The sequence below is a fragment of the Eumetopias jubatus genome, unplaced genomic scaffold, assembly GCF_037043125.1.
Source record: "Eumetopias jubatus isolate StellerSeaLion01/CBP00866 unplaced genomic scaffold, mEumJub1_p1.0 scaffold_12, whole genome shotgun sequence".
Taxonomy (NCBI): domain Eukaryota; kingdom Metazoa; phylum Chordata; class Mammalia; order Carnivora; family Otariidae; genus Eumetopias; species Eumetopias jubatus.
The window spans coordinates 33812984-33829564 of record NW_028274818.1 but is presented as its reverse complement, the minus strand read 5'-3'; the positions used below and the strand labels follow the sequence as shown (position 1 = coordinate 33829564).

Genomic DNA, 16581 nt, shown 5'->3' with positions numbered 1-16581 from the left:
TTATGCTCCCCTCTTCCCGACTGCTTTTCTTCGTACACCTTTTGTTTTCAGTAGTTTTACCCTGATGCGTTTAGTGTAGTGGGGGTTCCTGACTTTCTTGGTTCTGTGACGTTATCGTTTGGGGACAAATGTGGTTAATATTTGGCCAATATTTATTCAAATCGTTGTCCATCCTGTTTTTTCTCCTCTTTCTGAAGCTCCCACAGCATGTATGCTTGACTTCTTGCTACTCTTCCACAGGTCTGTAAGTCTCTCTCTCTCTTTTTAATTATTTCTTTTCAAATCAAATTCTCCTGACTTCAGGTTCCCTGAGTTTCGCACTGTTGTGCTAAGCTGCTGTTACCGGCAATGGCTTCTTCATGTTGGCTAGACACAACTTACCTACCGTAAACCTCACCCTTTCCAGTACCCAGCTGTATTAGGTCTGACAAATGCAAAAAATCATGAAATTACCACAATAAAGACACAGACAAGTTCCATTACCCCCCAACATGTCCTCATGCCACTCTGGAATCAACCCTACCCACCCCCACAACCACCTTCACCAACCAGCCCAACACTGATCGCTTTTCTATCTCTATACAGCTGCTTTTCCAGAATGTCATAATGGGATCACTGCCTCTGAGTATGGCTTATTTCACTTAGCATAATGCCCTTGAGATTCCTTCCTGTTGCTGCATGGATTAGAGCTCACTCCTTTTTATTGCTGAGTAGTATTCCTGTACTGTATGGATGTACCCCTGTTTTTTTTAATCCATTTCACCAGTTGAAGGACAAGTCGGTTGTTCCCAGTCTGGGGTGATTATAACTAAGGCAGCTGAATATTCTCACACGGGTTTCTATGCAAGCATGTTTTCATTTTACTTGGATTGATGAGCTGTATGTTAAGGGTATGCTTAACTTTATAAGAAATCACCAAACTGTGTTCCAAAAAGGTTAGATTCTTATAAAAAGTGTATGAAAATTGCAATTGCTCCACATCTTTACCAGTATATGGTACTTTTAGGTTTTAGTTGTAGTTTTAATTATTCAATTGCAACCATTCTAAACAGATATCTAGTGGTATCTCACTGTGGTTTAAATTACATTTCAGGGCACCTGGGTGGCTCAGACATCAAGCATCTGCCTTTGGCTCAGGTCATGATCCCGGGGTCCTGAGATCAAGCCCCACATCGGGCTCCCTGCTCAGCGGGAAGCCTGCTTCTCCCTCTCCCACTCCCCCTGCTTGTGTTCCTGCTCTCGCTGTCTCTCTCTCTGTCAAATAAATAAAATCTTTAAAATAAATAAATAAATAAATTACATTTCTGTAATTGCTAATGATATTGAGCAACTTCTCGTGTACTTTTTACCATCCATGTATCTTGTTTGATGAAACAGTTGTATTCAATATTTTGCCCATTTATAAAAACTGGGCTGTTTTCTTATTATTGCAGGGTTTTTTGTGTGTTTTTTTTTTAAGACTTTACTTATTTATTTGCCAGAGAGATACATAGAAAGAGAAAGAGTACAAGCAGGCGGAATGGCAGGCAGAGGGAGATGCAGGCTTCCGGCTGAGCAAGGAACCTGATGTGGGACTGGATCACAGGACCCTGGGATCATGACCTGACCTGAAGGCAGATGCTTAACTGACTGAGCCACCCAAATGTCCCTTATCATTGCGTTTTAAGAGTTCTTTACATGTTATACATATAAATCCATTATCAGGTATGAGTTTTGCAAATATTTTCTCTCCAGTCCATGGATCATTTTTAAAAATTCTTTAAACAGTGTCTTGTGAGAGCATACATACTGAACTTTTAAAAAGTCTATTTCATTAATTTTTTTCTTCTTTAAAGGATCATGCTTTTACGGTTGTATTTAAATCTCGGGCTAGGTCACAAACATTTTCTATGTTTTCTAGTAAAACTTCTATAGTTTTAGGTTTTATGTTTAAGCCTATTATCCATTTTGAGTAAACATTTGTATCTTATACTAACACGAATTCAGGATTCTTTTTGGTATTTTTGAGTATGCATGTCTAATTATGCCTGTACTTTCATCATTTTTCCACAGACCTGTTTGTAAACTGTGATACGATCAACTAGACACATCTGGAAGGGTTTCTTTCTGGACTCTGTATTCTATTCCATTGCTCTTTAAGGCTACCCTTTCAACAATACCACCCTGTCTTGATTATAAGCTTTATACTATGTTTTATAACTAAGTCCTTAAGCCAGGAAGAATGAGACTTCTAATTTTTTTCAAAAATGCTTTGAATATTTTGCTTTTGTCTTTTCATATTAATTTCATATTAAGCCTGTCAATTTCTATAAAAAATTCTGCTGGGATTTCTGTTGGGATTGTGAACTTATAGATCAGTTATGGAGAACTGACCTTTATTATACTGAACGTTCTAATTCACGTGACTGAATTTCTATTTATTAAGATCTTCTTTCTTTTAGTAAGTGTTTAGCTGTTTTTAGCCGTTCAAATCTGGCATGTTTGTTCAATTTATACACAAGTATTTATACAAGTGTGAAGTTGTAAATGGTAGTTCAACACTTTGTTTCTAATGGTTTATTGCCAGTATGTAGATACACAGTTGATTTCTGTACATTGATCTTGTGTCTTGCAACCTTGCTATAAAACTTGAGTCTTTCAAATCTTCTACCTAATCATCTCATAAGTGAGTACAGTATATTTTATTTCTTCCCTTCCAGTGTGTTCCTGTTTCTATCTCTTCCTGAATGCTGAATACAACACAGTGCTGAATACAGAGGTGACTCAGCAGACTTGTTCCTACCTTAGGGGGAAATAAACTAGTCTTTCATCATTAAATATAATGCTAGCTATGGCATTTTTATCAGGTTCAGAGAGTTTTGTTTGATTACTAGTTTGCTGAGAAATGTTATCGTGAAAAGATGATGACTTGTCAAGTGCTTTTTTTTCTTAACATCTATTAAGGTGTCATGTGGGGTTTTTTTTTTTCCCTTTTATATAGGATCTTGATAAGATAAATTATACTGACAAATTTTTGAATTTGAATCAACCTTGCATTCATGGAATAAATCTTACCTGATTATGGTGTATTCTCTTTCTTTTTTTAAAGATTTTATTTATTTATTTGACAGAGACAGACAAAGCGAGAGAGGGAACATACGCAGGGCGAGTTGGAGGGGGAGCAGAAGCAGGCTTCCTGCTGAGCAGGGAGCCTGATGTGGGGCTCGATCCCAGGACCCTGGGACCATGACCTGAGCCGAAGGCAGATGCCCAACAACTGAGCCACCCAGGCGCCCTGGTGTATTCTTATTTTTATATATGAGAGGATTTGATTTGTTAACATTTTGTTAAGAAGTTTTGGTTCCACATTCATTATGGATATTGTTTGTAATTTTTTTTGCAATGTTTCTGTTTGGTTTTAATATCAGGGTAATGGTGTCCTCACAAAATGAGCTGAAAAGTATTCCCTCTCTTGTGTTTTCTTGAAAAGTTTGTGCAGAGCTGTTATTATTCATTCCTTCATACTTGGTAGAATTCCCCATGTGGCCATAGGACCTAAACACCTTCTCTTTGTGAGAAGGTTTAAGTTGTCCAATTTATAGGCATAAAGTTGTTCCCTTATTATTTTTAAATGTCTGCAAGATCTGTTAGTGATGTCCTCTTTTTCATTCTTAATATTGGCAATTTGTATTTTCTTTTTTCTTGTCAGTCTGGCTAAGGAGGTTTATTCATTTTATTGATCTTTTCCAAGAAGCACAGGTTGGTTTCACTGGTTCTCTTCATTTTGTTCTCTTTTGAATTCCATTCATTTCTACCTTTACTGTTTCCTTCTGTTCCCAGGTACTGAGTTTAATTTCTTCTCTTTTAGTTTCTTAAGCTGGAAGCTTGGATCATGGGTTTGAGACTTTTCTCTTTTTCTAATAGAAGTACTGCAGGCTGTAAATATCTTTGAAAGCAATGCTTCTGCTGTATCCCACAAATAGTGGTATTTTGATATGTTGTATTTTCCATTTTTATTCAATTCAAAACACTTTCTAATTTTCCTTGTGACTTCTCCTTTGACTCATGGATTGATTAGAAGTATCTTGCATAATTTTCAAATATTTGGGGCTTTTATAGATCTCTTTGCTTTCTACATTCATTTCATTGTGATCTGGTATTATACCCTCCATGATTTCAATTTTAAAAAAAATTTTAAACCATCATATTGTGTAGAATATGATATTAGAGAATGTTCCATGTGTACCTGAATGGAGTAAATAGTTTGCTGTCATTCAGTGGTTCTTTCTTCCAAGAGTCAAATCCCCTCCAGAGTCTCCCTGCTTTTGGCCACTCTCTAGAGCCTTACACATTATTTTTAAAATATGTTTTGTCCAGAGTTTACCATTCTTATTTGTGAAAGGGTTAGTCTTTCACAGTTTGCTCTACCAGTTCCTGTAGCGGGGAACTCTCAGACTTCTTGTAATACATGATAAAACTTATTTTTAAGCCAGTGTATGCAGAGTCTTGATGTTTCCAAAGAAAAAACTCCTAACTCATACATACACACAGGAGTTCAAAGTGTATTAATTAGAATACCAAGACCAGGTAGGGTAAGGGCTGGGGAGTTCTATAAACAGAATTATTTGGGTCACTTGGACCTACAGTAAACTAAATTAGGGGCACCTGTGTGGCTCAGTTGGTTAACCATCTGACTCTTGATTTTGGCTCAGGTTATGATCTCATGAGTGCTGACACTGAACCCTGCATCGGGTTCCCCGCTCAGTGGGGAGTCTGCTATAGATTGTCTCTCTACCAAATAAATAAATAATCTTTAAAAAAATTAAATTAGAAACCAATTTAATGGGAGGAGCAAGCACATGTTGCTGTTTTGTTTACTTGTAGGTAAGTATTTACCAAGTGTTTCCAAAATATTTACAAACGAAGAAGGAAAGAAATGAAATATTACCTTTACACTGAGGAGGGTCACTACTCCATACACCATCGCCAGAACAAATAAGCCTGCTCTCTCCAATAAGTGAATATTCGTCTGGTCCACTTGAAGAATCACAACTGTAAGTTACCACTTCATTATATTCAAATTCATCCTTCTCACTACCAGTATGTGTTCCATGTGGTATTTTTCCAGGTGACTGACACTTTATCTCTTAAAAAGCGAAAAAAAAAAAAGAGGACATGAAAGCAAAAGGAAAAGATTGTGACAGCATTAGTGAAGTCCTAAGAACTGCCTTGAATAAATTCATTAATACATGATTTCTACAAGCCAGCCGTAACTCCAAAATCCATTTAGAAAAGTTTCTGTGAGAAAATATATTATCCCAAATTCAAACCAGTAATGTAGACGTGAGCTTTAATAAAACTCATTTTCTTAAATACCTATGTAAGATACCTACATGAAATACCTATATTTATCTGGAAAGCCATTTTAAGTTCTCACTATAAGAGATGCTGACAATTTAGTGAGAAAATATGCTTGTGATTAAAAATAAAGCTCCGTGCTGAGAAATGCTTTATAATTTATAAATATACTTGACACTTGAACAACAAAGGGATTAGGAGAACTGATCCTCTGCACAGTTGAAACTTCCCATATATCTTTTGACTCCCCCAAAACTTAACTACTAATGGCTTACTATTGACTAGAAGCCTTACCAAGAACATAAAGAGATGATTAACATATATTCTGTGTATGTATTATATACTATATTCTTACAATAAAATACACTAGAGAAAAGAAAGTGTTATTAAGAAAATCACAAGGAAGAGAAAATACATTTATAGTACCGTACAGTTAAAGAACCACAAATAAGTGGACCCACACAGTTAAAACTTGTGTTGTTGAAAGGTCAACTGTATATCCATTCACTACATCGGTAGTTTATAGTACCAAGATACTACTGTCTGTTTTCACTTTCATCCTAATGAGTCTACGGTGAAATTATCCAGATGCTACAAATTGTGATAACACAACAGACTGAATCCAGACATCTTCCTTTAAGCCAGATTTTGAAGAGATTTACCAAATTGTGAAACAATGCCACTATTCTCTTTCCTTTGGAAAATTCTGTTGTATAAAAAAAATGTGGCATGTATTAACATGCATTGAGCTTACAGTTCTTAAAAGTGAATTAATAAATATTTATTTAAAAAATTTCTCTGTTCTAGACATTTTTCCAAAGAAGACATCCAAATGGCCAACAGACACATGAAAAAGTGCTCAACATCGCTCGGCATCAGGGAAATCCAAATCAAAACCTCAATGAGATACCACCTCACACCAGTCAGAATGGCTAAAATGAACAAGTCAGGAAATGACAGATGTTGGCAGGGATGTGGAGAAAGGGGAACCCTCCTACACTGTTGGTGGGAATGCAAGCTGGTGCAACCACTCTGGTAAACAGTATGGAGGTTCCTCAAACAGTTGAAATTAGAGCTACCATTCGATCCAGCAATTGCACTACTGGGTATTTACCACAAAGATACAAATGTAGGGATCCGAAGGGGTACATGCACCCCAATGTTTATAGCAGCAATGTCCACAACAGCCAAACTGTGGAAAGAGCCAAGATGTCCAGCGACAGATGAATGGATAAAGATGTGGTATATATACACAATGGAATATCATGCAGCCATCAAAAGGAATGAGATCTTGCCATTTGCAACGACGTGGATGGAACTGGAAGGTGTTATGCTGAGTGAAATAAGTCAATCAGAGAAAGACATGTATCATATGACCTCACTGATATGAGGAATTCTTAATCTCAGGAAACAAACTGAGTGTTGCTGGAGTGGTGGGGGGTGGGAGGGATGGGGTGGCTGGGTGATAGACATTGGGGAGGGTATGTGCTATGGTGAGCGCTGTGAATTGTGCAAGACTGTTGAGTCGCAGATCTGTACTTCTGCGACAAATAATGCAACATATGTTAAGAAAAAAGAAAAAGAAGAAAATAGCAGGAGGGGAAGAATGAGGGGGAGTAAGTCAGAGGGGGAAACGAACCATGAGAGACGATGGACTCTGAAAAACAAACTGAGGGTTCTAGAGGGGAGGAGGGTGGGGGGATGGGTTAGCCTGGTGATGGGTATTCAAGGGGGCACGTTCTGCATGGAGCACTGGGTGTTATGCACAAACAATGAATCATGGAACACTTCATCAAAAACTAATGATGTAATATATGGTGATTAACATAACAATAAAAAAATAAAAATTAAAAAACAAAGTGAAAAAAAATTTCTCTGTTCTAATTCCAATATAATGACTACCAATAGACATAACTCACATAAAGAAAAGTGCTTTGGGGTTTCTAATTTTAAAGCCTAAAGGGATCCCAACAACAAAGTTTTAAGAACTAGTGCTCTAGATTCTAACGAAAGAATATACTTACTTGTACATAGTGGGGGATCATTACTCCAAACCACTGCATTTTTGTCACGACTAGAAACTTCACAATACAGAATTCTTTTTCCAATTAACCGAAAACTAAATGAGAAAAGGAAAAGTTACTGGATTCTCTAGCAGTTAACAAGATGCATATAATAATGAAAAAAATTTTTACATGGTTGTTTCTTTATGCTACAGTAGTTTGCCATTTTTTTTTTAAAAACTTTATTTATTTGACAGAGACAGACACAGCGAGAGAGGGAACACAAGCAGGGGGAGTGGGAGAGGGAGAAGCAGGCTTCCCGCCGAGCAGGGAGCCTGATGCGGGGCTCGATCCCAGGATCCCGGGACCACGACCTGAGCCGAAGGCAGATGCTTAACGACTGAGCCACCCAGGCGCCCCTCTACCAAATTTAAAGAAGAACTAATACCTATGCTTCTCAAACCTTTCCAAAAAATTCAAGAGGGAAGTCTTCCAAATTCATTATGAGATCAGCGTCAACATGATACCAAAACCAGACGAACACACTACAAGGAAATAAAGCTACAGACCAATATCTCTTATGAACAATGATGCAAATATCATCAAAAAATACTAAACAACAAATTCTGCAGCATATTATACACCACGAACAAGCGAGACTTATTCTTGGCATACAAGGATGGTTCAACATGAAAAACGATCAATGTCATATGCCACACCAGCAGAATGGACAAAAACCACATCATCATTTCAAGTGATACAGAAAAAGCATTTGACAAAATTCAACACTCTTTCATGATAAATATACTCAATGAACTACGAAGACAAGAAAAGTATCTTAAGATAATAAGAGCCATTCATGAAAAACCCACAGCAAATATCATACTCAATGGTGAAAAGCTGGAAGCTTTACCTCTAAGATGAGGAACAAGTCAAGCATGCCTGCTTTTACCAGTTCTATTCAACACAGTACTGGAAATTCTAGCCACAGCAGTTTGGCAAGAAAAAGAAATAAAAGACATCCAAAACATCCAAACTGGAAAGGAAGAAGTAAAATTAGCAGTCTGAAGATGATGTGATCTTCTCTGTAGAAAACCCTAAAGATTCCACCAGAACAAAAGTGTTAGTAGCATTAATAAATGAATTCAGCAAACACAGCATACAAAGTAAGTATAAAAAAAAATCAGATGCGGGGCACCTGGGTGGCTCAGTTGCTCAGTGTCTGACTCTTGATTTGGGCTCAGGTCATCATCTCAGGGTTGTGAGATCAAGCCCTGCTTCTGCATCTGCACTGAGAGTGGAGCGTACTTAAGGTGCTCTCTCTCCCTCTCTTTCTGCTCCCTCTCCCCCACAACTCACATGCATGCGCTCTCTCTCTCTCTCTCTCTCAAAAAAAAAAAAATACATGTCCATATTGTATTCCATTTATCCTCTAGGTGAACATTTTCCATAAATGCCAAGCATCCCCAATATATATTATTAAAAGAGCCCTACAGAACAAAGGCTGTTATTCTTAAGTGCTCAGTATCTCTTTTTGAAATACTTAAACTTTGAAAAAAAAAAAAAAGAAATACTTAAACTTTGTAGCAGTCACAAATATCCAACTGACAAATCCTGATCAACATAATGGTCCAGGCTAACCACCATGTGAATTTTGACACGGTAACACCTTAGAATTATCTCAATATAAGACTATCTACAGTTGGCAATTCGATCTCCCATTTCTATAAGCCCAACATCAACTTTGAGAGTTGACCACTTTAAATAGGGTGCACTTTGTTGTCAAAAATGAAGTCATCATTGTTAATGCTTACAATATGTTTATAGTAAATATTACAGAATTTTCCTTTTCTTCAATTTATATTTCTTTCTACTAATTACACATCTTCTCAGTTTCAATAAAAAGCCTGAGACTTGTTAGGCTATAAGTATCACTTGTCACATAAAACGAAAGAAATCAAGTTTATGGGAATGCCTAAGAGAAGTAAAACAAAAATGGAATTAGTAGTATTTATCTTATTTCCTCTAAGGAAAAACTTACCCCTCATTACAAGAGTAGTGAACCTGTGAACCAAAGATAAAAGATCCATTTACACCGACTAGCTTGCCATTTACAGGTTCTCCTGGATGTGGACATAATTTTTCTAAAAGAAAATTTATAAATTCATTGTTTTAGAGTGATTTCAAAACATCTCAAAATGTTTAAATGCTTAAATGTTAAGTTGGCATATTTCATAGCAATTTCAAAACATTTAAATTAAAAATCAAAATTCTACATTGCTCTTCTGAATTCATGAGAGTGTTACTTTCTTTCTTTGACAATTATAAGGCCAAACTTAAGATTCACATTTAACCAGGTGACCAATTGCCAAGAACGATTCCCTGGAGATTTTTCAAAGCCTGAAAAACTACATTGCTATCTAAAACCTACATTCACATGAGAAAACAATCACTGCACTAGTGCAGCATGCAACCTAAAATGTGTGAACTCTCTAGAATAATTAAAAAAAAAAGTTTTGTACACTTACCCGTACAAGCCTCGTCGAGAGGTGTCCATGTGTTATCAGGCTGACAAACAGAAAATATGGAACGAAAAGGTGTAATAAGCTTGTATCCTGGTCGACACTCGAAGTATACTCTGTCCCTAGGATTATAATTGGGTTTAGTAACATTTGGCCTCATAGAGATGTATCTCGGAGGAGGATCACAGGCATCTAGGAATAAGAGAATGAGAACATGAAAATGAAGTGTTTTATCTCTTTCACCAACCAGGGACTATGGTTTCCCAGCAGATAGGTAATACAGAATAAATGGAAACATCCTTTGCAAGATTTTAAATGATTCTTCCATGCTTTTACCCAAGTGGTGAAAGTAGTTGAGGATGTGCCTTGTTTATTTTCAGGAACATCCTACTAGGTTTTGATCTGTTCGGGAATAAGATGAATTTTCTTTCAACAATAAATTGAAGAAACAAAATCAATGGTTTAGGTCTTAACAATATTTTGTGGATAAGCATCCTTTCCCACGTTTTTCTAAATTCATTTCAAAACTCGCCTCTCCTCTAAAAAGCCTTCTGTAGTACACAGCACTCTGCTCTGATTACTCTTCCATAGTCTGAAACAAACTAATGATAACTTGTCACTTCAGGCTCAGTCTCCTCGTTGCAGAAGTCAAGTTTCTAGAGGTCAGAGATCATAGGTCTTCTTTTTCTACTGCACTCAGTATCCAGTGGATACTTCAGAAATGCTAGAGTATCAGGTGATTATTAAATAGCATTATGTAGTTCATAGATCAAGATAAATACGCACTAAGTCTTTAATATAAGACTCATTTCATACTTCATATGAGTGAATGGAGCTTCTCCAAAGTGAACAGATGCCACTTAAATATCAAAATTTACTATGGAACAGCCTTACAAGAAAATATGTTGCTTTGGGGGGCATTATTTTACATATAATTTCATCTTCCTCCACTGATCAATGGATCCCGCATTCCTTCAGCTAGAAATGCTATATAATTCCATGCTAGATAGAAATACATAACATTATTAGAAATCATGGAACCCCCAAGAAATCAAGTAACAGCATGCCCCTGATTAAATAATACAAGTTTTCCTTGCTTTATGCATTCAATTTCAGTAACTATCTTGGAAGCAGATAAAGAAGATAGAATTCCAAATATGACTTTCATATATAGTGATCTGTTCAGAAAAAGAAATGTCAGTTGGATGGTTTAACCATTCAACTAATTTGAAGTATTTCTTCTTCCTTGCATGTTCAATGTATAAGACATGCTTTCAAAAATGTGCAGAGTTTACAACTTGCTCTGTAAGCTTTATACACCATGATAATTGCACCCAGTATCACACTGTTTTACAATAACATTGCTTCTCTTGCTCAGAACACTGATGTTTTTTATCCTCTGGCTACCCTTCCTTCTCTGCCCAACTGCATAATGTGATGTTCCTAATGGGTTGCTGGGGGAACTCCTGTTACTTCATTCTGCACATCCCTCTCAGTGAGTGTGTATACTCCCATGACCTCATTACCACTGAGAAGAGCTGCCTCCCAAATCCTGGTGTCCATGCTTGATCTCTAGCCAAGGTGCCAACTGTATATATTCAATTGCCTCCCCACATACCCGACATGCTATCTATGTAACATTTTGAAGCCAAAGTATGGACTCTTGATTCTTCACACTCACACATGCCCAGCAAAAAGACAGATGGGTGCCTAAATTTTTGATTCTTGAATAATTAGCAAGCAGTGTTATATTAGTTTTCAGGTGTACAATAATAGTGATTCAGAAATTCTATATATTACTCAATAATCATCACAATAAATGTACTTTTAATCCCCTTCACCTATTTCACCCATCGCCCCCACCAACCTCGCCTCTGGTAACCATGAGTTTGTTCGCTAAATTTAAGTGTTTGTTTTTTAGTTTATCTTTTTTCTTTGTTCATTTGTTTTGTTTCTAAGAAGTTCCACATATGGGGGTGCCTGGGTGGCTCAGTTGGTTAAGCGTCTGATTCTTGATTTCAGCTCATGTCATGATGTCAGTATCATGAGATCGAGCCTTGCATCAGGCTCTGTGCTGAGTGTGGAGTCTGCGTGAGATTCTTAATTCCTCTCCCTTGCCCCAACCCCTCCACTTGTGCTTTCTCTCTTTAAAAAAAAAGTAAAAAAAAGAAATTCCATTATGCACGTTAAATCATATGACATTTGTGTTTCTCTTACTGACTTAATTCATTTGGCATTATATCCTCTAGATCCATCCATGATGCTGCAAATGGCAAAATTCCATTCCTTTTCATGGCTAAGTAATAGTCCACTGTGTGTGTGTGTGTGTGTGTGTGTGTGTGTGTGTGTGTGGTGTGTGTGTGTGTGTGTGTGTGCGTGCATACCACACCTTCTTTATCCATTCATCTATTGATAGACCCTTGGGTTGCTTCCATATTTTGGCTGTTGTAAATACTGATGCAATAAAAATAGCAGTACATATATCTTCTCAAGTTAAGTGTTTTCACATTCTCAGGATAAATAGCCAGAATTACTATTTCTAAATTGCTAAAGAACCTCCATATGTTTTCCACAGTGGCTGCACTAGTTTGAATTCCCACCAACAGTGGACGAGAAGGCAGTTTATCCACATCTTTATGCTTTTGATTTTGCCCATTCTGACAAGTGGGAGGTGATATCTCACTGTGCTCCTGATTTGCATTTTCCTGATGATGAGTGATACTGAGCAACCTTTGCATGAGTCTCTTGGCCGTTTGTCTGTCTTCTATGGAGAAATGTCTGTTCCTGTCTCCTGCCCATTTTAAATTAGATTAGCTGAGGTTTTTTGGTGTTGAGTTAACGAGAGACAGTCTTCACAACTCAAATGCCTGTTCCATATCTCTAATTCTACCTTTTCCTCCAGTTCAGACCACTGCCATTTCTTCTCTACAGTGCTACCAGCATCTCTGAACAGGCCCCCTTACCTACCTCACCACCTTTCCATTCATTTCATGTTTCACAATGCTGCCGAAGACACGTTGATAGGACACAGTGACCAAAGCTCTTCCAAGTCGGATACCTTTCAATGACTTCCCAACGCCCTCAGGACAATGTCTAGCCGACTTGTAAAGCCCGTCACTATCAGGACTCTGCTCACTCTTGCATCCTATTCTCAAGCCCTATTCAATTCCCGGCAGTGTCCATTAAATTACCTAAATTACGTCAGCACTCCAGACCTCCCTGCATCATTTAACTTCAGCTTTGACCAGAGACCCCGCATTCCTCCCACCCTCCCACCCACTCATCCTCGTTTCAGCCAACGTGCCACTTCTTGTGGCTCTTGACATCTCTCACCAAAAAACTGGGTTAAGGGACACTTGGGTGGGCACCTGGGTGGCTCAGTTGGTTAAGCGACTGCCTCCGGCTCAGGTCATGGTCCCAGGGTCCTGGGATTGAGCCCCTCATCGGGCTCCCTGCTCAGCGGGGAGCCTTCTTCTCTCTCTGCCTGCCACTCTCCCTGCTTCTGCTCTCTCTCTCTCTGACAAATAAATAAATAAAATCTCAAAAAAAAAAAAAACTGGGTTAAGTGTCCTCACCATCCCCATTTACGTCTTCCAAGATGACTCCACAGAGGAAGTCGTTATTGTTTCTACTCCCTACAAGACGGTTACCTTCTGAGGACCATGGGTGACACCTCTGCACTTGTAATACCTAACAACAGAGCTGAATGAGCGCTCTTACCAGTTCCACACACTCTTAGACTAAAACTCAAATTCTTTTCTGCTCAGCCAACTTCTTCCAGAGATATCAGCAAATCGTAATTTTTTCTTGGTTGTTTTATGCCTGTCTTCAACTTTTCTCATTGGTTGAATGACAGCTCTTTCCCTTTAACAGAGTATCTGATTTCTTTCATGTCAAAGTATTTATGCTTTCTTGTTTTATTTTGAGCCCATTCTCCATCACTGCTCTTGTTAGAAACAGTAGTTTAACATTATCAAAGGAGAACTCCAAATCATGGGGATTTTATTTTTTCCCAAGTACGGTAACCAAAGACTCTATGTCTTGTTTCTTAAACAATAGTGGTGATAGTATTTATCATTTTAGAAATAGCAAACATCCAGCACTACCTGTACCATTATTTCAAGTACAATTTAACTTATCTTCATACTCATCCTATGAGTTGGGCACTATTTTGCCCTCTCTAAGGTGAGCCAACTAAGGCCCAGTAGGTTAAGTAACTTGCCCAAGCCAACATCTCCAGCAGCCGGCAGTCTGGGTCCACTACGGACACTGCTTCCCACCACACTCATCTGAAACCCTCCCACGCTGACACCACACCCTGCAATGTCGTCCTCAAGAAACGGTCTTCTACTGAATCTGCGGAAATCAAAGTAACCCCGGTTTAGATTTGCTATGTGCCAAGTCACACAAAAGGGCTCAAGTGCCCTGGAAGGACAGATAATAACATCATGTCTGGATTTTAATGATGGGGATTGTTCATTCCTGACTATCCTGTTGCTTTTCACAGTGATTCGCTCTTTGATCTAGTCCTTGGCCTTTCTCTTGCCTCGCCTTTCCTCGTGCTACCACACTGGGTAGCTCCACAGTCCTTGAGAGCCCCCAGCCATGTCATATCTCTAAGCCTCTGATCACACTGCTCCCTTGGCTATGAACACCCTTCCTTCCCGCTCAGCTGCAAACCCTGCTCAACTCCTGTCTTCTTACATTGAATCCACTCAACTGCTCCTCTAGCAAGCACTGTCTGCTTTCCTGGGGAGGCAGTGGCCAGTCCCCTTCTCTTAGACTGTCCTCTGTGTGGATCTCTCAGTCACTATCACAAGTCATTGTGTTGACTAGATCCCATGGCTGACTCCATTCACCCATGCAGCCAAAACACCAAGCACAGCATGTCCATCAGAGAGGTGCTAGGCAAAACGATTTAGCACTCAAAAGACCACTGCAGTGAAAGAGAACACCAAGGTCAAAAATAATACTGTGATGCATCTAATCCTGAAAAGAATCACCTTTAAGCTTTATGCCCTGGAGAAAGATCTGGCCATGTAATTTCTTCTGTTGCCTATCTCCCAGGATTCTGGTTACCTAGCAATTGACCAGATAAGGACTGCTCTCTTTGCATGATAATACGTAGAGTAAGGACAGAAGAAATTACTCTGTAAGCACTTAGGGATCTATCTTGGCTTCCTCCATTAAGGAGAAAGAAAAGACCTAAAAAAGACACCACTCACAGCAGGAGATGGTGGGTTTTGTCCAAAAAGCAGACCCCTTCTGGAAGAAGGAGACCGGTCCCGAATTGGACAAGTGTTCCCTTCTACCATCCCATGTAGCTGGCAACCACCGCTGAGATGGCAGGCCTCCAGGCACAACACTGTCTGCTTACAAACCTGCTTCTGGGCCGGGGAGCTGCTTCAAAACTCACATGTGTGTTCTAGTGCCATATTTTCCCTACCTGACAGAATGAGGCTCATTTGTACTTTCTCTTAATTTCATACCTATCCTGATTTTACCTTTGAACTCTCAACTTGGCCTTGTGTTTCCTTTTCTGCATTTCTGTTTTATTACCTTCCATGTTGCACCCTATTCATTTCCTCTCTTCCAAACAACAGTCATGGTCTCCTTCAACTGTTGGCTCCAAGCCTGATCTAAACTTGATCCTTTTCTAAAACATTTTCCTGGTTTCTTTTATTGCCACTGGCCCCTCCGCACGCTACTCCCCCCACAGAAATGAACTTTTTGTTGATTAGCAACAAGCAAGACTAGAGTATTGTGAGCCCTGCAGACTCCACATAAACAGTGGAAGCCAGAGCCTCTCTGACAGTCAGCTTCCCCGGACTGAGCTTAGGCACCGCACAAAGGCCATCCTAAGGACGGGTGTTTAAAGAACCTTCCTCCTGGCAGCAGGAGGAATTTTTGCTGCCACTCTAAGTCCCAGCTTAATTACAGTGTATTATTTATATTTCACTTTCTGGTACTCAGTAGTTATAGAAGAGTGTAGACACTGGGCAAAAAACTGTAAATCTGGAACCACAAGTGTGACAAGACAGAGAAGATCTCTGCATTCTAGCAGGGAGAGCAGAAGACAGTTTTGCAAGAGTGACTCCCAGTCAGGGGGGATTTGGGCTGGAGTGTGTGTGTCTATCTGAGACAGGGTGGTCAGAGAGGGGCCTCCTGAGGGGGTGACATCTCAAATGGGCTTAAAGGGTAAGAAGGAGCCTGACAGACAAGGGGCCGGAAGAGAATGTTCCAAGTCTGAGGGACTAGTAAGTACAGAAGCCCCACAGAGGCAGAGTTTGGCCTCTTCAGTAAGAGAAATTGCCCCGGCCCCTAGTCATTGTTAAATGCTATCAGAGAATCAAGCTCCTTTCCTCCAGAACACTTGTCTTGGGTTATAACGTATTTGTTCATAGCATGTTTTGATTTGTCTGCCACTCCCCATAAATTTTAGCAACGATTACTCGACTGCCACTGTGTGCCTGGCACTGGGGTTCTAAGTGAGCAAAATAGTTTCTGTTTCTACTTGTGTGAGTGGAAGCAGATCAATAGTGAAATCAGGATCATAAAAATGGGACAGTTTTGTGATCAATCACCAGTGTATCCTCAGGACCAGCATAGAACCCGGCACACAGAAGGCAAATATGTGTTGAATGAATGCTACTAAGGAAAGAATGAAGCATACAAATCGTATATGTAATAGGATCCTAGAAATAACTTGGGCAGAGAAA

At 39.1% G+C, this 16581-nt stretch overlaps 1 protein-coding gene across 4 annotated transcripts in view; it reads right to left on the bottom strand.

Moving 5' to 3' along the window:
• LOC148162792 (membrane cofactor protein-like) overlaps positions 1-16581 on the bottom strand; it is a 35096-nt gene that overhangs the window by 17109 nt on the left and 1406 nt on the right. For all 4 annotated transcript variants that reach the window (XM_088016968.1, XM_088016967.1, XM_088016966.1 and 1 more), the window contains exons 2-5: positions 9869-10054; positions 9382-9484; positions 7362-7456; positions 4928-5125 (exon numbers count right to left, since the gene is read on the bottom strand). In XM_088016968.1, the coding sequence (XP_087873094.1) occupies positions 4928-5125; positions 7362-7456; positions 9382-9484; positions 9869-10054 (582 nt within the window). The remainder of the gene's footprint in view (positions 1-4927; positions 5126-7361; positions 7457-9381; positions 9485-9868; positions 10055-16581) is intronic.